The sequence below is a fragment of the Rhincodon typus genome, chromosome 3 (assembly GCF_021869965.1).
Source record: "Rhincodon typus isolate 14 chromosome 3, sRhiTyp1.1, whole genome shotgun sequence".
In the NCBI taxonomy this organism is placed as follows: domain Eukaryota; kingdom Metazoa; phylum Chordata; class Chondrichthyes; order Orectolobiformes; family Rhincodontidae; genus Rhincodon; species Rhincodon typus.
Genome location: NC_063334.1, coordinates 24,155,820 through 24,178,242, shown reverse-complemented (window position 1 = coordinate 24,178,242; position 22,423 = coordinate 24,155,820). Strand labels below are relative to the sequence as shown.

Sequence of the window (22,423 nt, the reverse complement as noted above, 5' to 3'; positions counted from 1 at the left end):
CAGCATCTGCAGTTCCTACTATCCCTAAATTAATCTAGTCCCCTTTGCCGGCATTTAGCGTTTGGCCCATCACGTCTGCTCCACCATTCGATCATGGCTGGTTCTCAAAAGCATTCTCCTGCCTTCTTTCCATAACCCTTTATGCCCTGACTAATCAAGGACCTATCCATCTCTATCTTAGTACTCTCAATGACTTGGCCTCCATGGTCTTCTGCAGTGATGAGTTCCACAGATTCACCAACCTCTGACTGAAAAAAATTCCTCCTCATCTCAGTTCTAAAGGGTTGTTCCTTCACTCTGAAGTTGTCCCCTCGGTCCTAGTCTCTCCTACTGGTCAAAACATCTTCTCCATGACCACTCTATCCAGGTCTCTCAGTAATTCTGTAAGTTTCAATGAGATCCCCCTCTTCCTTCTAAACTCCATTGAACACAGACCCTGGGTTCTCGACTGCTCCTCGCATGACAAGCCCTTCATCCCTAAGATCATTCTTTTAAACCTTCTCTCGACCCCTTCCAATGCCAGCACATCCTTCCTTGGATACTGAGTCCAAAACTGCTCACAATATTCCAAACATGGTCTGATCAGAGCTTTATACAGCCTCAGCAGTTCATCTCTGATCTTGTTTTCTAGCTTTCTTGAAATGAATGCGAACATTACATTTGCTTTCCTAACTGCTAACTGAATCTGTACGGTAACTTTAAGAGAAGCCTGAACTCAGGACTCCTAAGTCCCTTTGTGCTTCTGATCTCCAAAGCCTTTCCAAATTTTGAAAATAGTGTATGTCTGTATTCTTCCTACCAATACCTCACACTTTCCCACAGTGTATTCCATCTGCCACTTCTTTGCCCATTCTCCTAGCCATTCCAAGTCCTTCTGAAACCTTGAGACAGTAAGGACTGCCGATGCTGGAGTCTGAGATAATACAGTGTGGAGCTGGAGGAACACAGCAGGCCAGGCAGCATCAGAGGAGCAGGAACATTTTTCTGAAGAAGGGTCCCGACCCAAAACATCAGCTTCCCCTTGAACACTTCTCAAAGCATTTCTGTATTTGTTTAGGCATCAGTACTGAGGCCTTATGGAGACACGTCATCATTTTGGGTGTAAGTCCAACATCAATAATGGGAACTGCGATGCCTATTAATATACCCATCCAGATGCCTTTTGAATGTTGTAATTGTACCAGCCTCCACCAGCTCCATATTTGCACCACCCTCTGCTTGAAGAAGTTACTCCTCAGATCCTTTTTAAATCTTTCCCCTCTCACCTTAAACCTATGTCCTCTAGTTTTGGACTCCCTCAACCTAGGAAAAGGACATTGGCTATTCACATTATCCATGCTCAAGATTTTATAAAATTCCAACAGGTCACCCCTCAGCCTCTGGCAAGCATACATGCAACATAACGGATTTAGAATGTTTCAATTTCTCTCTGAATCAGACACTACCTATTATTAACTTACTATTCTATTCCAGTGCTGCTTCCCCCCAGTAAATTTTGCATCCCGGTATCATTCTCTAATACTGTCTTCTGGTTCCCACGCCCCTAGAGAGTTAGTTTGAATTCTCCTTGACATTACTAGCAAAATGACCCAAACACTTAAGTACTCAAACTAAGGCTGAACCAGTGTTTCCTAGAGTTGGAACATAATTCCCTGCATTTACACTCTATGCCTTTATAAAGAAGGCCTACGTTTCTAAGTTGTCCTGCCACCTTCAAACACTCGTGTACACCCAAGTATCTATGCTGTTGAACCACATTGAAATTTGTAGTTCATCCAACTTACCAGAATTCTGTGGTCAATGTGGTCACCTCTGTAAGTTGGTTTGAGAGTCAAGGGCAGTGCAGTTAACCACTTGATCTTATTGATTTTGACAGAACGGCCTCCTGCTCCTGCTAAAGTCAAGATTTTTAATATCTCCGACTCTTCAGCTTTTATTTCATGGTTAATTGAAGATGGCAACTCAATATCATCAATTGTAATACGTTACAAAATCTATGGGGCGGAGGATTACACTCAGGAGACAGAAATCAATGTGAGAGAAAATGTTGTTTCACAGTTCCAGCTGCGAGGGCTGGAGGCAAATTCGCCATACCTGGTGGAAATCTATGCGAAGAATAACATTGGGGTGAGTCACCCTAACCCAACCATGGAACTACATACGCTGCCAGAATCTACAGGTACGTTTTTAGTGGTAATTGAGCAACTTTTGAATATACACCTTATTGATGAACTCATGATGACTTGATAAGAAATTCCAAAACCTCTGCTTCTTATTTCAGCATAAACATTAAACTGTTTAGCTCAGCTTAGTTAGCAGCTGAGCAAATATGGCCTAATATGGCAGTTATTGCTAAATGTTATCCTGTTAGCCAGAAGATTGAGTGTTTCATGGTCCACTCCAGGAGTTGAGCACAAAAACCACGGCTGACATTCCAATGCGGTAGTGAGGAAGTACTGCATTGTTGGAGATGTGTCTTTTGGATCAGCTGTAAGAGTTGTTCTGGGGAGGACATAAAAGATCCCATAGTATTATTTCAAAGAACGTCTATGGCCCTAGTGCCCTCACCAATACTCATCCCTCAATCAACATCACAAGCACTGATAATCTGATCATGATCATATTGCCCTTTGCAGGAGCATGCTATGTATAAATTGCCTGCCTTGTAAGTGTCATGTTTCAAAAAATACAATTTAATTTGCTGGTAAACTTTTTTGAAACACCTGGTGACCATAGAAGCCACTATAGAAATGCAAGTAGCTGACAGTGCATTACAACTGAGATGGGAGAGAGTGCACTGTCGTTCTAGTCCTTCTACTCCATGGGGAACAACTCAAAATTGCAGTCCCAATTTGGCCAATCGTATGATTTATTCATGTTAGATTTAGAACGAAATGATCCATCAACCAGGTTTCCTTAAAATAAGGACAGAATTGTTGGTTTATTATCAAAGAATAACCAATACTAAGAAGATGCAGAATTGGTTAAAACTCACAGTTTGTATTATTACAATGTAAGTGTTTACATAGAACAACGTAGAACAGTACAGCAGAGGTACAGGCCTTTCAGTGTATCGTGTCTGTACTGACCATGACGACATTTGAAACTAATCCCCTCTGCCTCTACATGATCTGTATCACTCTGTTCCCTGCCTGTCCACATGTATGTCTAAATGCCTCTTAAAAATAACTATCATCTCTGCTTCTACCACCTTCCCTGGCAGTGAATTCCAGGAACCAGGCACCTACCACTCTCTGTGTATAAAAAAAACTTTCCTCATATATTTCCTTTAAACTTTCCCCCTCTCACTTTAAACTTCTTCCTGTTAGTATTTGACATTGCCACACTGGGAGAAAGACTCTGATGATCCACCCTATCCATGCCTGTCACAATTTTATATGCTTCTATCAGGTCAACCCTCAGTCTCAGATGCTCTAGCGAAAACAATTCAAGTTTGTCCAACCTCTCCTTATAGCTAATACACTCCAATCTAGACAACATCCTGGTGAACCTCTTTTGCACCCTCTCCAAAGCCTCCACATCCTTCCTATCGTGTGGTGACCAGAATTGCACACAATATTTCAAATGTGGTCTGACTAAAGTTTTACACTGATGCAACACGACTTGCCAACTTTTATATCCGATACCCCAAGTGATGAGGGCAAGAATGCAATATGCATTCTTTACCACCTTATCCACTTGTTTTACCACTTTCAGGAAACTATGCACTTGCACCCCAAGATCCCTCTGTATATCAATGTTCCTAAGGGTCCTGCCATTTACTGTATGCTTTCCTCTTGCATTTGACTTCCCAATGGTTGGGAATAAAACTCCATTTGCCATTTCTCTGCTCAACTTTCCAACTGGTCTGTACTCTGCTACCTTTATACTCAGCTACCAGATACCAGAAATGTTGGACGATGCAAGATTTAGTGAGAGGGAAATCAATATTAGTAGAGAAATGGTGCTGAGAAAATTGATGGGATTGAACGTGGATAAATCCCCAGAGCCTGAGAATCTCTATAGTGTGGAAACAGGCCCTCCGGCCTAACAAGTCCACACTGAACCTCAGAGCATCCCACCCAGACCCATCCCCCTATAACCCACCTAATCTACACTTCCCTGAACACTACGGGCAATTTAGCACAGCCAATCCACCTAACCTGCACATCTTTGGACTGTGGGAGGAAACCGGAGCACCCAGAGGAAACCCACGCAGACATGGGGAGAATGTGCCAACTCCACACAGACAGTCACCTGAGGCTGGAATTGAACCCAGGTCCCTGGCGCTGTGAGGCAGCAGTGCTAACCACTTTGCCACCATGCTGCTACATCTAGTGTACTTAAGGAAGTGGCTCTAGAAATAATGGATCATTGGTGGCCATCTTCCAGGATTCTATAGACTCTGGAACAGTCCCTGCAGATTGGAGGGCAGCTAATGTCACTCCAATATTCAAAAAAGGAGGTAGAGAGCAAACAGGGAATTATAGACCGGTAAGCCTAACACTGATAGTGGGGAAAATTCTCGAATCCATTACTAAGGACTTTATAGCAGCGCATTTAGAAAGCAGTGGTAGGATTGGATAGAGTCAGCATGGATTTATGAAGGGGAAATCATGCTTGACAAATCTGTTGGAATTCTATGAAGATGTAACTGGTAGAGTTGACAAGGGGGAGCCAGTTAATGTGATATATTTGGACTTCCAGAGGCATTTGAGAAAGTCCTATATAAGAGATTATTGTACAAGATTAAAGCATATGGGATTGGGGCAAGTGTATTGAGATGGATAGAAAACTTCTTAGCAGAGAGGAAACAAAGAGTAGGAATTAATGGGTCCCTTTCAAATTGACTAACCTTTAAATATCTCTTGTCATCCAAGGTTTCCAAATTTTGTTATTCTTAACTTTCATCCTCATAGGTGTATGCCTGTCCTGAACTCTTGCCAACTGGCCTTTAAAAGACTCGCCCATGTCACATGTTGATTTATCCTCAAATAGCCACCCCAATATCATTTCTCCAGTTCCTGCCTAATACTGTTATAATTAGCCTTCTCCCAATTTAGCACTCTCACCCAAGGACCACAACTATGTTAAAACTTAGGAAATTATGATCACTTTTCCAAAAATACTCCCCCATTGAAACTTCAATCACCTGATTAGGCTCTTTCCCCAATACAAAGTCTGGTCCAACCCCTTCCCTAGTTGAACTATCTACATGTTGTTTCAAGAAACCCTCCTTAATGCACCTAACAATTTCTGCCCCATCTAACCCCTTGGCACTACAGGAGTCCCAGTCAATATTGAGGAAGTTAAAATCACCCACCATAACAACCTATTGTTTTTACATCATTCCATGATCTGTCCACATATCTGTTCCTCTGTTGCCCACTGGCTGTTGGGAAGCCAATAATATAACCCCATCATAGTGATTGCACTTCTCTTATTCCTAAAGTTTACCCATGTGGCCTCACTGGATAAGCCCTCCAAGGTGTCCTTTCTTAGTATAGCTATGTATAATCAATAATGCAACTCCCCAACCCCTTTTACACCCCTCTCTAAACATCTAAACCCTGCCAGTCCTGGCCTACTCTCAACCAAGTTTCTGTAATGGCTACAAGATCAGAGCCCATATATTTAATCCAGGCTCTAAACTCATCTACCTTACCTGTTATAATCCTTGAATTAAAATAAATAGACTTCAGACCTCCCATCCCACCATGCACATTAATCTGGCCCCTACCTGTTCTTCCTGTTAGACTCAGTCCTGTTAATTAATCCAAAGCAAACACACAGTGAATGGAGACACACACAGTCTTTTTCAGGTAAAGGGGAAGAAAATGAATTTCCATTGCAAAGATTCACTTCAGGAAAAAACTGTTTAAGCCCAATAGTAGTTATTCTTGAAGTGAAAATGGTTAAGGTATAATATGTTTAGGTTAACGGGTAAAATATTATAGCCATTACAGAAACATGGTTACAACGAGCTCAAAACTGAAAAGTACATATTCAGGAGACTGTGATTTTTTTGAAAGAACAGGCAGCAGGAAAGGGCAGTTGGGTAGCATTGCTGATACAGGATAGAGTCAAATAGCAAGAAATTATCTTGAATCAGAAGATGTAGAGTCTATATGTCTGGAGGTAAGAAATAAAAAGGGACAGAACACAGTAATAGGAGCAGTGTTTAGAGCCCCTAGCAGTAGCTACAGGGTGGATCAAAGTATAAATAAGAAGATATTGAAGGCATGTAACAGGCAGTACATTAATCATGGATCACTTCAATTTTTGAGTGGCTTGGGTTAGTCAGTTTTGGAGAGGAAGCTATAAAGGAATAATTCATAGATTGTATTCAGGACATTTTCCTCGAACATATGTGGTTCCAACCAGGAATCAGGCTATTTTGGATCTGGTGATATGCAATGAGCAGGTTTAATAAATGATGTAAGAGTAAAGCATCCACTTGGAAACAGTCAGCGCAACATGGTAAAATTTAGCACTCAATTTTAGAGGAACTTGAGTCAAAGCAACTGTGCTAAGCTTAAACAAAGGTAATTGTAAAAGGCAGAGCAGGCTGGATTGGACTGGGAAAAGGAGTTTAGCAGCAAAAATGGTTGAGGAATAATGGCAGATGTTTAAAAAATAGTTCGTAGCTCACAGCAAAAGACATATTCCAGTAAGGAAGAAGTATTCTAGGAAGGGAATAAGCTAACCGTGGTTAACTAGGGAATTTAAGAATAGCATTAGATTGAAACACAAAAAAAGAATGTGGCAAAGACAGAGAATTGAGAAAGTTTTAAAAACCTACAAAAGAAATCAAAAGAAAGGAGAAAACTTTGAGGGTAAACCTGCAAGCAATATCAAGACAGACAATAAGAGCTTCTTTAAATATATAAAAAGAGAGTAGCTAAAGTGAACATAGGCCCCATAGAGAATGAGGCTGGGGAAATAATATTAGGGAACCAGGAAATGGCACAGGAGTTGAATAAATACATTTCATCAGTTTTCAAAAAAGAAAATATGAATAGCATTCCAAAATTATTGTATATTCAAGAGACAAAAGTAAATAAATACATTACCAATTATTAGAGAAAGTGCTAGGGAAACTAATGGGGCTAAAGACTGTAAGTCCCCTGGACTTGGTGGGATGCATCCTAGGATATTAAAAGGAAGTAACTGTAAGAGATATAGTTGATACACTGGTAGTAATCTTCCAGGAAACCTGGAACTAAGAGAGATCTGGAAAATTGCGAATGTAACACCTTTGTTTAAAAGAACTGGGGAGGAGACAAAATACAGATAACTGTAGGCCAGATAACTGCAGACGTCTCATATCTCTGGAGAGATATCACCAGCATGGCCTGCACAGTTCCTGCAAATCCAGTCGCAGGATAAACATACCAGTCTGAATGTCCTGTCTCAGGCCAATATTCCCAGTATCAAAGCACTGCTCATGCATGACCAACTGCGATGGGTGAGCCACATTGCCCAAATGCCCGACACAAAACTCCCTGAACAAATACTCTCCTCTGAGCTCCACGATGGTAAGCAATCACTAGGAGGATAGACAAAATGCTAGAAAGACACCCTGAAAGCCTCCCTGAACAAAGGCAACATCACCGCCAACGTGGGAATCATTTGCTTTAGAACATGTAAACTGGAGAAGAAGCAGTCGCAAAGGCACCAACCACTTCCAGCATTATCGAATGCAGCATGTGGAGGCTACATGCAAGTAGTGTAATGAGCGCACAGAATCCAGACTTTCACACCCACCCACTTGATCAAACATCACTGCTCCATCAGCGGCAGATTCTGCAGCTCCAGGATTGGACTATTCAGCCACTGAATAGCATTAGATTGAAACAAAAAAAAACAAAAAGGCAAATATTTGTTGTAAGGCAGAGATTTGAGAAAGTTTTAAAAATCGATAAAAGAAATCAAAAGAAGGGAGAAAACTTCCTCCTCCTATAGCCCCTGAAGGATTTAGGAGTCCTCATGCATGAATCACAAAAAGCTATCATTTGGGTTCAGTGCGTAATGGGGGAAAGCAACTGGAATGTTGGCCTTTATTTCAAAATGTAATGGGCTATAATAGTAGAGAGGTTTTGTTAAGACTGGCCAAGGCATTAGACAAACTACAGATGGAATACTGTGAACAGTTCTGGGCCCCTTATCTAAAGAAAGACATACTGACAATGTAGGTTCAGTGAAAGTTCACTCGGTTGATACCCAGTATGGAGGAACTGTCTTATGAGAAGAGATCAGGCAGGTTGGGCCTATACTCATTGGAATTTCGAATGAGAGGCAACCTTATTCAAACGTACAAAGAGTCTCAGGGGACTTGACACAGTAGATGCGGAAAGGTTGTTTCCACTTGTGGGAGAGTTGAGGAGCAGAGGGCATTAATTTTAAAATAAGAGATAGCACGTTTCACACAGAAAAGGAATGTCTTCTTTCAGAGGGTAGTGACTCTGTGGAATTCTTTCCTGGAGAGGGCTGTTGAGGCTGGGACCTTGAATAGATTCATGTCTGAGATAGACAGATTTTTAATCAGGAAGGGAATCCAGGTTAAGGGGAAAAGGCAGGAAAGTAGAGTTGAGGATTATCAAATCAGCCATAATCTCATTCAGTGGCAGAGATTTGATGGGCTGATAGCTACTTCTACTCCAATGCCTTCTGGTCTTATGTTCCAAAATTTGTCCATCTGGTGTTTTGCACATGTGGCACTACAAATACAAATCAGCAGCTAGAATATCATCCAACAGTTTACAGGGTTATCATGCCTGTTTGTCCTTAGATCGGATTTCAGGACTCTGGAGAGGATACAGAGGAGATTTACATAAATAGTACCAAAGAAAGAACAAGTTATATGGGCAGAGTGGAGAAGCTGAGATTATTTTCCTTAGATCAAGAGGAGATTTAATAAAGGCATTCAAAGTCATGAAGAGTTTTGACAGAGTGAATAGTGAAGATTTATTTCCGGTGGTCAGATGGATGATTACCAGAGAACTCAGATTTAAGATAATTGGCAAAAGAGTCAAAAGGACAAGGAGGGAAAGATTTTTTTTTTCCACAGCAAGTTCATAAGATCTGGAATGGATGTGGAAGCAGATTCAGTAATAATTTTCAAAAGGAAATTGGATAAGTACTTGAAAAGAAAACATTTGTAGCACTGTGGGAAATAGATAGAGTAAAAGAGACAAATTACATAGTTCTTTTAAAGAGCCAGCACAGGTACAGTGGGCTGAATGGCCTCTTGGACTATGAGTCTCTATGATCATCTGCAATGTAAAATCCCTGAAGTACATCTGAACACTGATGCTGTCTTTTTCCAGCTGTGTACTACAGACGCCAGCAAGAGGGGAGGCTGCTACTCTACGCCATTCTGGGATCAGCAGGAATGACCTGCCTAACCATCTTATTGGCCTTTTGCATTGTGATTCACTTCAAGAGAAACAATTTCCAACGGAAAATGGTACAAGCTTTCCAAAACAGCTCGGTAGGATCATATGACCTAACATTGCAGGGTTGGCATTAATAGTTGCTCCAATTATGCAAACAATTTGCTGTAGATTTTCTCAGTAATAAAATGTTGCAGTTCATACAGAGTTCAAGCTGGAGTAATAACTCTTGGAATTCAGAATTAGTTTCAAAATATTAGTTTATGTTTAGTGGATGTATCCAGCCAATTCCACTAAAATTAAATGTTTTTTGGTATGCGATCATTCATCATAGGAACAGGTGGAGGCCATTCAGCTACTAAAGCCTGTTTCAACAGTCAGTTAGATTATGCTTGCTCTGGATCTTCATTTATCTGCCTCAGTTTCATTATCCCTTAATACCCTTAGTCAGAGCTCAAATGACTTTTTAAATCAATGTCTCTTGTTGAAAACTTCTTGAGGGCATTTTGCATATTTTTGAAGACTATATTTTGGCTTTCCAAGGCTTGTTTATCATTCATACAAATCATTTATTAGATGATGCAGTCATGTAATAACATTATCTTCTGTATTAGTGTAGACGTATGGGATGTTTGGACTCACACAGAAATAGAATTTGAAGAACTCGGCAAGATCTACAACAATTATCAGCTCTCCATTAAACCTAAAACTGGGACACACCACAGAAAGTGTTACTTTCCTAGACAGTATTTAAATTGGCACAAATCAACAGATGTTAGTTAACAACAAAATACTTTTTTCAAAATAACTGATACATATCTTCTACACATCAAAAGCCATTACCCCAAACACACTTCCAGACTGATGAAGTCATTGCTAATGCATTACTATCACATGTTCATAACCAGGCAGTTGCTACCCTATTCACTAAATTTCAGATCTCAGTATCATTTAAATTTAACAACTGTCAAAATGTTAATTTCAATAGAATCTGCTATGTCCTTTACACATATAGTCACTCCTGAACATATACAGTTTAAGCTAGAAATTCCACATTAATTAATTTACAAGGAATTTATTACTTAAGTGATTTCAGTTTTATTGGATCCTAGTTGGCTGAATGATGCTTTGATGACAACTTTAAGACTGTTCTCTCTCGTTAGCAGAAGCCTCCTTTTCCCCAGACACCACCCAGCAAGCCACCTTCTCCGTGATACCCCAGTTGTAGCCAACTTCTCATCTCCCACTCCACTTGCAACTTTGCAACAATCGAGGAAGCAATGGCCTAGTGGTATTATCAGTGGACTGTTAATCCAGAGACCCAGATAACATCTGGAGACCCGCCACAGCAGATGGTGGAATTTGGATTCAATAACTATCTCAAATTGAGAATCTAATGATGACCATGAATCTATTGTTGATTGTCAGGAAAAACCCATCTGTTTCACTAATGTCCTTTAGGGAAGGAAACTGCCACCCTTACCTGGTCTGGCCTACATGTGAGTCCAGATCCACAGCAATGTGGTTGACTCTTAACTGCCCTCTGGGCAATTAGGGATGGGCAATAAATGCTGCCTAGCCAGCGACACCCTCATCCCATTAATGAATAAAGGAACCTCCCCCTCCCTCCCCAAGCCTCTTTTCAGCCACCTCCTCCACCCATTCCCACCTCTAACCTCCTGACAGAAGCTTCCCAGACCAGGCAGATGGAAGTCCTGATAAAAGACTTTCCCAGCCTCAGCAAAAGGTCACCAACCATTACCACACCCACAACAGGTGACCACCCTGATAGAAGGCTATGCCCCTGCACTCACACCAGGATTTCCACTATTACACTTTCCCTCACTCCTCAAAAGGATTTTCCTGCAGCTCATTGCCCATCACACTACTATCAATGGCCTCCCTACCTATGGCGGTGATAGATCCTAAGACAAAATTGTAAAGACCCTCAATTTGAACTAATTGAGTCAAGTATCTATACAACCCAGTGATCAAGAGTGTTACAATCCCTCAGCATCTTCTTGTGATGCTGCACTCAATCTACACCACAACACTGTACACCAGTGTGCTTCTTTTTGGCCCAGTACAAACAAGATGAACAGGATACGGGCAGCTGGGCTTATGCCCTTCTGGATCTTAATCCCAAGGATATTTACTGTATGATTCGATATAACTTTAATCATTCGAAGACTTTTCTTCCTTGCAGATTGACTATTAACCTGCCTTTTCTTTCCTTTGAAGAGGGAGGAACCTATTATTCAGTTTAATTCAGGGACTCTCACTCTGACCAGGAAACCAAAGCCCCAGTTGCGAATGCCAATTGTTTACCCTGTCCTGCACTGGGATGATATAAAATTTGAAGATATTATTGGTGAAGGAAATTTTGGACAAGTCTTGAAGGCTCGAATCAAGAAGGATGGACACAAAATGAATGCTGCCATTAAAAGAATGAAAGGTAAAAACAGTTCATTAAATAGGAACATTGAAACAAAAAGAGGGCAAATCCAACTTGGCCATTAACTGCCCCATCAATTTACTCTTGATCTTCAGTAAAGTGATGGAAGGTCATCCACAGTGCTACCAACCAACACCTACTCAGCAATAACCTGCTCAGTGATGGACCAAGGCCACTCAGCTCCTGACCTCGTTACAGTCTTGGGTTCAAACATGAACAAAAGAACTGAATTCAGCAATTTCAATCAGTTTAACAATTTCCATTTGCCACCCAGCTTCTTTTCCTTCTTGAAGGAGAGAATTCCAGATTTCAACTACCCTTGTGTGAAGAAGTGCTTCCCTGACATCACCCCTCCAAATGGCATAGCTCAAATCTTAAGATTTTGCCCCCTTGTTCTGGGCTCAGCCGGGAAAGGAAATTGTTTCTCTCAAACTCTTTATTTCATATCAGCTGCAGAACGACAAACCCTATCTTATCTTACCAGACTGCTTATGGTTGCAGATTAATGCTTTGCTCTTCATCCCTTTCCTTTGCCATGCATGTAAAGCTCTGCATCTTTAATATGACTATATCAAAAAAAACTGCTTAGAATTACAAGAATGTCACAATCCAGTTAGGGACCATTAGCATTTTTTATAAGTCTCAATACCTCATTCTACCTAATAGAGCAGTGCCACAAGATTTATCCTTTTTTTAAAAAAATGTAGCGGAGGCACATTGAATGGGGCATTCAAGGAGGACATTAGATGATTATTTGGATAGAAATGTTATGCAGGGATGTAGGCGAAAGCAGGAGATTGGCACTTGGTAATAGAACCAAAACATTCATGATGGGCCAAATGCCCTCCTTTTGCACCGTAACAATTCTGTGATTGTGTGATTGCACAATGCTCAGCACCATTTGTGACTCCAAATCCACAACCACCACCATCTAGAAACAACACCACCTGCAAGCTCCCCTCCAAGCCACTCACCATCCTGACTTGGAAATATATCGCTGTAACTTCACTGCCACTGTGTTAAAATCCTGGAAGTCCCTCCGTAATTGCCTTGTGGCTGTACATGAACCAAACAGATAGCAGCAGTTCAAGAAGGCAGCTCACCTCCACTTTCTCAAGGGCAATTAAGAAGGGGCAATAAATGCTGGCCCAGCCAGCGTCGCCCACATCCCATGCTTGAATCAATATATTTATATTCATGCACTTTTTTTTTAAATGGAAAGATTAATCTTCAATTGAAACCTCAGATAATCCAGGACATCTGACAAGTCTGCTCTCGACTCATATCTCCATATCAAATCAATCCACTCTTTGGGTTGATATTTTCTACCTTTTCAGGATTAAGGAGCAGGTTAACTGACCTTCAATTACGATTAATTTTTCAAAATAGGGAATAATTAAAACATAACACAAACTGATATTGAATTTGTGTATAAGATTTATCAGAAGGTTTGGATACAGGTTAAAAATCAGTGCTTCTTTTCTTCATTCATCTTTGTGTGCAAATGTCTTGACTCCTCCCCATCGCTAATGTTTGCCAGTCTACAACCTTCTGTGATTACTGCACTCCTCCTCCAGCTCTTGCACATCTCCAATATCCTTTGCATCACCATTGGCAGCCATGTTGTCAGCTAACTGGCCCGTAATTCTGGAATTCCCTCCCTAAACCTCTCCATCTCTCTACCTATTCTTCTTTAAGTTGCTTCTTAAACCCTACTCCTTGACCAAGCCATTGGTCACCAGGCCTAATAATCTCTCTATGTGGCTTGGTGTTATTGTGAAGCATCTCGGGACATGTTATTACAATGAAGCTGCTATGTAAATACAGTTAATTATTCACTAGTGTTCAAAACATGAAAATAGTGCAAAAATGTAAACATTTGTTAATTCTTAGCACTTTCTGCTGGACGTTAAAATTTAACTGATGTCATTGGAACTAATTTTGCCATGGCCCTAACTGTGATTCTTATTCTTACAGAATATGCATCCAAAGATGATCACCGAGACTTTGCTGGTGAATTGGAAGTTCTGTGCAGACTTGGACATCATCCAAATATAATTAACCTGCTGGGAGCTTGCGAACACAGGGGTACAGATTTATCATAATCTTCTCTTTCTTTGTGTGATATTGGTGATTAATGGGATGCAAACAACACCAAAATACTCAAAGGCATCACTATTCAATCTGTCTGTCACTGTGTTAGAATATTTCGATAGAGGTATATTAATGTGACAAAGCATTTCCTATTACCAGTAAAGTTGCATATCCCTAAATGTCACTCTGTGTTATTTACAAACATATGGCACCTCTAACGTACCCAACCATTCAATAAGATCATAGGTGATCTAATTGTTTCTTCTTTTCCACATTCGGGTCTACTCCTGATAATTGTTGACTCCTTGTCAGTCAAAAATCTATTTATCTTTGCATTAAGAATTTTCAATAACTAATTGTCTCCCATTGTCTGAAGAAGAGAGTTCCAAAGACACTCAATACTCTTAGAAAAAAAACTCACTGCACCTTAAATAGGAGACACCTATTTTTTAAACTGTACCCTCAATCTGTCACTGAAGCTGAAACATCTTTTCAGCATCAAATCTGTCATATTCCAACAGGATTTTAGGGTTCAGGAAGATTGTAGATCAATCTTTCAAAGATTTAAATTAGTCCAACTACTGTCCTAGTAGCCACTTCATTTAACATCTTAGGATGAAGTCCATCAGGGCCAGAGGACTTGTCACATTTTAGTTCTAATAGTGTTTTTAGAACCTTTCCGTGATGATTGTAATTGTTTCAAGTTTCTCCCTCACTTTATTTGTATCCTGAACAGTGAAGAGAGATCCAAAATGTCTGTTCAATTCACCTGCCATTTCATTATTTTCCATCGTTAATTCCCCAGACTCTCTCTTTAGTGGATCTACACTCATGTATTTAAAAAGGGAAAATGTACTTGGAGAGATTATGGGAGGAATCTTATAGGGGCCTGAGCAAAATAGACTATGGCAAGAAATATGCCAGAATCAGACGAGAAGTTTGACGAGATTGATCTTAATGGCAGAAGCATCTCACTCCATCTGTTATGCCTATGACAAGCATTGATGTGTCTCCCACTAGGCAACTGTCAATTATCAATTAAGGGGGATTATTGCTTTGTCAATAGTCCAACTTGCTCATTGCTTCCTATCTCACCAAATGTACAAACAAGCTGGTCATCAAGAAAGCTTGACAGAAATCAAAGTACCTAATGACTTCAGTTTTCCAGTTCTTTTGAAGGACCTCCATGTAGCACCTCTGAGTATGATCCATGGACACTAGCCGCACTCGCCCATCATCCATAGACATTTGGGTCCACTGTTTGCCAACTGCTCATTTCTATCATGGCACCTCTCTGATACACTTGCATGCTGCTTACACAGCACAGACTTGCATTGCAGTGTACACTGTCATATAGCACTGCAAAGCTGCAGCATGGACACTTTGCTCATACAAACAGATATCCCTGCTCAAGGATTAGACCAAGCTGCATCTCAGGGATGCATATTTGGCACCGACCTGCATGCTCACACCATCCATGACTTGCCTTGCCCGTTAGTGTGTTGGTGTTTCAGCCAGAAACAAGGGTTATCAGTTCTGCCATATTGATGGACAAGCAACACAAGCAGTTGCAGAGATGGGAGCAAGGATGGTGATGTTGGGGGGTGGGGGCAGAAGCAGGAATATGGCAGGTACGTGGAACAGCACTGAAGGTCTGGTAAGCTCTGGGAAGTGTCTGTTGAAGGCAGTAACCACCACTATGGCCTCCACAAGGGGAGCAAAGAGGAACACAGTGGGCCTCATTAAGGTGTCATTTCAGGGCACGGGGTAGGGAGTCAATGTTCAATCACAGCCACATGGGGGGAGATGGATGGAAATAGGATATCAGGGTAATGTGAGGTAAAAGGAGACACGCAGGCCTGGGGGGATAGTACCTGATGACAAGGCATTTCCTGGTTCTAACATTATCCACTATGAGTTGCATTCACTGCTTTTACTTACTGTTCTTTAGATATGAAGTGCTATTAGAAAATGGCTATGACAGCACCTAAGGTGGGCAGAGTCAGTGTCAGTTGAATGGGCAAAAACACAGGATCCATGTTTGCTGGATGCTAACATTTTGAAGGAACAAATATATCAGGGAAGAAGCCTACAGACAAGGCAGATGAACTCAGGGCATGGTTGGGAACGTGGGACTGGGATACCATTGCTATTACAGAAACATGGCTCAGGGAGGGGCAGGGTATAGATGCTATTGGAAGGATAGAAAGCGGGACATGACAGAGCGGGAGTGGCACTTTTGGTTAAGGATAACAATACATTTGGACTTGGGGAGGATATTCCTGGGAGGAGGTCCAGTGAAGTTATTTGGGTGGAACTGCAAAATAAGAAAGGGTTGATCATGTTACTGGGATTGTATTATAGACCCCTCAATAGTCAGCAGGAAATTGAGAAGCAAAAATGTAAGAAAATGTTCTTATTCAATACATGGATGTAATTATCAGAGAAGGAGCAAAACTTGACCTTCCCTCGGGAAATAAGGCAGAGCAAATGATTGAGGTGTCAGTGTGGGAGCACTTTGGGGCAGGTGATTATAATTCTATTAATATTGAAATAGTTATGGAAAAGGATAGACCGGATCTAAAAGTCAAAGTTTTAAATTGAAGTAAGGCCAATTTTGATGGTATTAGGCTGAAACTTTCAAAAGTTGAAGGGAGAGTCTGTTCACAGGTAAAGTGATGGTTGGAAAATGGGAGGCCTTTAAAAATCAGATAACAAGAGTTCGGAGACAGTATGTTCCTGTTGGTGCTAAGGGCAAGGCTGATATGTGTAGGGAATGCTGAATGAGTAGAAAAACTGAGGCTCTGGTCAAGAAAAGAAGGAGGCATATGTCAGGTACAGACAGCTGGAATCAAGTGAATCCCTTGAGGAGTATGACAGCGGTAGGAGTATACTTAAAGGAAATCAGGAGGGCAAAAAGGGAACGCAAGATAGCTTTGGCAAATAGGGTTAAGAAGAATTCAAAGAGATTCTACAAATATATTAAGGGCAAAAGATTAACTAGGCAGAGAAGAGGGCCCCTTAAAGATCGACAAGGCTGTCTATGTGTGGAACCACAGGAGATGGGTGAGATACTAAATGAGTATTTTGTGTCAGTATTTACTGTGGAGAAGAATAGGAAGCTCGGAGCTTGGGGAAGTAAATAGTGACGTCTTGAACTTCTTTCTTTAGAGGAGGAGGTGCCGGAGGTCTTAAAACGCATAAAGGTAGATAAGTCCCTGGAAACTGATGAAGTGTATCCCAGAACATTGTGGGAAGTTAGGGATTAGACTGCGGGCCCCTTACTGAGATATTTGTATTATTGACAGCTACAGGAAGACTGGAGGGTAGCTAATGTGTTGCCATTATTTAAGAAAGGTGGTAAGGAAAAGCCAGGGAACTATAGACCGTTGAGCCTGACATCGGTGGTGGGTAAGTTGTCGGAAGATATTCTGAGGGATGGGATTTACATACATTTGGAAAGGCAAGGACTGATTAGGGATAGGGATTGTGCAAGAGAAATCCTGTCTCACAGACTTGGTTGAGTCTTCTAAGGACGTGACAAAGAAGACTGATGAAGGCAGAATTGTAGACTTTGTCTATATGGACTTCAGAACGCATTTGACAAGATTCCACATGGTAGACTGGTTAGCAAGATTAGATCACATGGAATCCGGGGGGAGCTAGCCAATTGGCCACAAAATTGGTTTGAATGTCAGAGGGTGGTGGTAGTGGGCTGTTTATCAGACAGGAGGCCTGTGAACAGTGGTGTGCTGCAAGGGTTAGTGCTGGGTCCGCTGCTTTTTATCATTTATATAAATGATTTGGATGTGAAGCATGGTTATTAAGTTTGCAGATGACACCAACATTTTTGGTGTTGTGGACAGTGAAGAAGGATCTCTCAGAGTACAATGGGACCTTGATCAGTTGGGCCAATGGGCCAAAGAGTGGCAGTTTAATTTAGAAACACGTGAAGTGTTGCATTTTGGTAAGGCAAACCAGGGCAGAATTTATACAGTTGATGGTAATGCCCTGAAAAGTGTTTTCCCAGGTTAGGGGAACAAAGAGACTTAGGGGTGTAGGTTCATAGTTCCTTGAAAGTGGAGTTGCAAGTAGACAGGGTGGTGAAGAAGGCATTTGGCACGCTTGCCTCCGTTGATCAGTGCATCGGGTATAGGAGTTGAGACATCACATTGTGACTGTACAGGACATTGGTGAGGCCACCTTTGGAATACTGTGTTCAATTGTGGCCTCTGTGCTATAGGAAAGATGTTGTTAAACTTGAAAGGGTTCAGAAAAGATTTACAAGAACGTTGCTGGGATTAGAGGGTTTGATCTATAGGGAGATGGTGAATATGCAGGGGCTTTTATTCCTTGAGTGCGTTGGCTGAAGAGTGACCTTATAAAGATTTATAAAACTGTGAGGGACATTGATAGGGTTAATCATCAAGGTCTTTTTCCTAGGTTAGGAGAATCCAAAACTAGAGGGCATAGGTTTGAGGTGAGATTGGGAAAGATTTAAAAAGAGCCCTGAGGGGTAACTTTTTCACGCAGAGGGTGGTGTGTGTATGGAACAAGCTGCCAGAGGAGGTGGTGGAAGGGGCTACAATTACAACATTTAAAACACATCTGGATGGCTACATGAATAGGAAGAGTTTACAGGGATATGGGCCAAATGCTGGCAAATGGGACTAGATCAGTTTAAGATACATGGTCAGCATGGAGTAGTTAGATGAAAGGGTCTGTTTCTGTGCTGTATAACTCTATGACTCTATTAAAAAGACATTTGCAAACCCCAGTGACATTTAATTTGTAATAATTTCATCACCCATTTGCCATATGTGCAGAGTGTACAGATGCTTAGGAATCACATGCTGGTCAAAGGTGATTTGCATCATGTCATTGGTTCTTGCAAATTGAACATTACTACTAACCTCACCAGCATTAAGGTACCAATGATGTGAAAAGAGGCTAACGCTGACCAAAGGTGAACTGTTATTTGTCCAAGAGTGCTGTGGGAGATGCAAGCATCCATCATGTAAGTTTACTGATGATCTGTACTGTATGAAATGAGGGGTCCAAAGGTTGATGTGGGTCTGCGATAGGAAAGTGTTTTTAGTGTGGCAGGCACTCTGTTTTGATATAATGAGCCTGTGCAAGACCTTCACCAGGTTGGTGCAATATGCTGAGGCTGAATTGAATGACTGATGGAGACATGGCCCTTGTTATTATGGTACTGTATGTCTCATTGAATGAAAGAGTGTGTGCAGCCCTCATCTGCAGGGTATGCCATCGCTGACTCTTCCGAAACCCAAGAACCTCTTCCATTTCTTATGTTCCCAATGTAGTTCACTTTCATTGAGAGTCCTGTGCCCAGCCAGTGCTGGGATTTGAAGTGAAGGCAAATGCATGAAGCCAATGGCAAGACCTGGAGCTGCAGCAGGACCCCGCGGAGAACTCCAGCTCAGGGGTTGCTGTTGTAGGGCCCCTTAAAATGCATGGGATCTGTAGGAGGTTCAGGGTTTTCATCCATTACCTGGGGATGAGCAGGTGCTGTGTTGATGCAGGGTCTGTATGTCCTGGGATACTGTGATGGAATGGTGCCAAATGCTGGTGCAGAACCTGAGACCTGCAGGAGTGGGAGGCCATCCTCTCCTGATAGCTGTGAAGATCCTAGCTGCTTTGAACTACTTTGTGACTGGCTTCTTTCAGGCAGTGATAGATGGCCAGTGTGCAATATTCCCTCTAAGGTGCACTCCGACAGCCCGTGCATGGTGGTGTACCAATGTCACTTACAACATTGACTTCCACTTCTGAAAGTCTGACCTCTGCATAGACTTTGGAGGTCTGCGCAGAAGTAAAAAAAAAACAGTTGCCAGTGTGGGATCTCTTGGTCATGTAATCACAAATCTAACAGGTCAGTGACCGATGTTATTTTACAAGATCACACAAGTTTATTTCATTTCTCATGGCAAAGTCAATGCTAAAACCTGGACATCTTGATTCAAGAACATGTTCCCCAGGTGCAGGACACCATCAACTGCATGCACATGCCATTGAGAGGACACTATCACAGCGCCATGGAATCCATCAACAGAACAGGGTTTTATTTGATTAATGTTCAAGTAATCTGCAATCCTCGTTACCACTTCCTGGAGGCGTATCTTCACTACCGAGGCAGCTGCCATAACTTGAAGATCTTGGAACACTCATCTACCTGGTGTGTTTGAGGATCCAGGTGTCCTTACATGGCTGCTTACTGGGGGACAAGTGCTAATCACTGTGTCTACGGCTAAAGACACTAATGGGCAGCCTCCTGACTGATGCAGAGTGCAGATACAATGCTGCCCATGTTTCAACCAGGCCATATGGAGCAAGTGATGGGGCTAAAGATGTGGTTCCACTGCTTAGACTGGTCTGGGAGTGGGGGTCCTCCACTGTAGTGTGGGCAGAGTGTGCTGCATCATCCTGTCGTGTTGTACTCTGCAAAATTGGACCAGACAACCAGAGGAACTGGGGGAAGGGGAGCAGTCTTCCAAGGAGGAAGATGAGGACATTGGGAGGAGAAAGATGTCCTTGGCCATGACAGAGCTCAGCTGCATTGGGCACCAAAAGCGAGATGGGACTTGGTTGATATCCAGCTCCAGTAGATCAGAGCTGGGTGTAACAGACAATTGTAGACTGTAAAATATTCCTTAGATATGATGCCAGCAGTTAGTTTGTGGTATGGAGATGAACTGCAGCTTCTGTTGGTTTTGTGTTCATTTTTGCTGTCTATAAATAAAAGCTTGTCATATATATCTGGTATACGTGATGTTCCCCTACTGGTCAGTGATGAGTTGTGGGTCTTCAGTGGGCACTGAAGACAGATTAGCAGTGATGTGAAGAGAGTGTTCAGATGGTAAATAGGTGAAGTCAGGTAAAGTGTATGGGGTGAGAGAATGGAGTTGTATGTATGATGGACTGTCAGCCATGTGTCACAGGCAGCATGGCTTTATGGTTGCTGTGCCATTTTGTTGCCAATGGGGTTAATGCCAGAATTGCCAACACATGTCCAGGTGCATAACAACATTTCAAAGATGGCCTGGGTGCAAGGGATGGCAGTCTTTGGCTGGTATCCACCCCAAATGGAGAGTTGTTGTAGGAAAGTGGTAAGATGGGAATAGAATGTGACAAGAGGGATGTGATAATAGCAAGGTAGGTAGTTGATGAGATAAGTTTGTTAAGATATGGTGAGAAAATCCATTAGGCCTTACAGTGAAAAACCCTCCAAAAAAAATCCAATGCAACTTGCACTTAGCCAAAAAATGCAAGATTCAGCCTTCTTTGCTTTTATAGCTCTAATTAGCTTCCTGTCATATTAATTTCTCCCTGCACAGATGATTTCTCTTAGAATCTTCCTTTCTCACTGGAATGTATATTTTGAGTATTCTGAAATATCTCCTTAAATGTCTGTCATTGTGTGTCTACTGACGTACTCCTCAACATAGTTTTGCAGTTCACTTTAGCCAGAGTTGACCGAATATTATCACAACTCTCACAAATATGCCCATTATTTCTGACTCCTAAAAAGGATCAGGAGATCATGGACAGTGCAGATGTAAGCATTCTTATTATTCTTCTGGTGAGTGAGGATTCTCGCTGGAATGACAAATTGTTAAATCAGATTGAGCATGTCATTATAAAGCTGTTCCAACTGATCTGTAAACTGAGAAACAGTAATAGGTATCAATTAGGATGTATCTGCTTCTAAGTGCCTTACATGTGATACCAATAGCCATGTAACATAATTAATGCTCTCAACATTACAAGAGTCTCTTGCATAAAAGCAAAATACTGCAGATTCTGGAGAAACTCAGCAGGTCTGGCAGCATCTTTGTAGAGAGAAACAGAGTTGACATTAAGTCCAATATGATCCTTTGTTTTGAAGAAGAATCATACCAGAATCAAGGCATTAACTTAGCTCATTTCTCTTCAGATACTGCCAGACCTGCTGCACTTTCTGCTTTCATTCAAGTCTCTTTTGCATTCTCCTCAAAACATGATCCATTTTTAGTCAGTGAATAGATATTCAAACATATAAAATGTACAAGTAATTGCACTATATCAGTGCTTCCCAGACATCTTTCCCCACCGTGACCCCATTTCAAGGCTTGAATGTTGTTACGACCCTTCAGTGAAAATGAGAGAATGGGATGAGGGGACTATGACAGCAAAGGTCTATAGCTGTAACAATGATGTCTCAGAGCTCCCGAACCCAAAATTTCAGCTCCCGATCCAAGTGGGGGTCTTGATTTCCACTTTGAGAAGCGTTGAATTAGATAGATTTCAAATTTGGTTTTTGTAGGAATTAAGCAACACAGTGATAACTATTATTAATAAAGTTATACTGTGATAACTATTAATAACACATAATTATATTATTCATAATAGTTGTACTTGGGGTCACATATATGGTACAAGGTACCTGAGAATTCATCACATCACAGGTTTCAAGTTC

At 41.5% G+C, this 22,423-nt stretch overlaps 1 protein-coding gene across 1 annotated transcript in view; it reads left to right on the top strand.

Moving 5' to 3' along the window:
* Nucleotides 1-22,423, top strand: part of tek (TEK tyrosine kinase, endothelial) — a 100,270-nt gene that overhangs the window by 65,593 nt on the left and 12,254 nt on the right. Inside the window, exons 13-16 of the mRNA XM_020514805.2 lie at nt 1,877-2,179; nt 9,330-9,493; nt 11,637-11,850; nt 13,828-13,938. Coding sequence (XP_020370394.1) covers nt 1,877-2,179; nt 9,330-9,493; nt 11,637-11,850; nt 13,828-13,938 — 792 coding nt within the window. The remainder of the gene's footprint in view (nt 1-1,876; nt 2,180-9,329; nt 9,494-11,636; nt 11,851-13,827; nt 13,939-22,423) is intronic.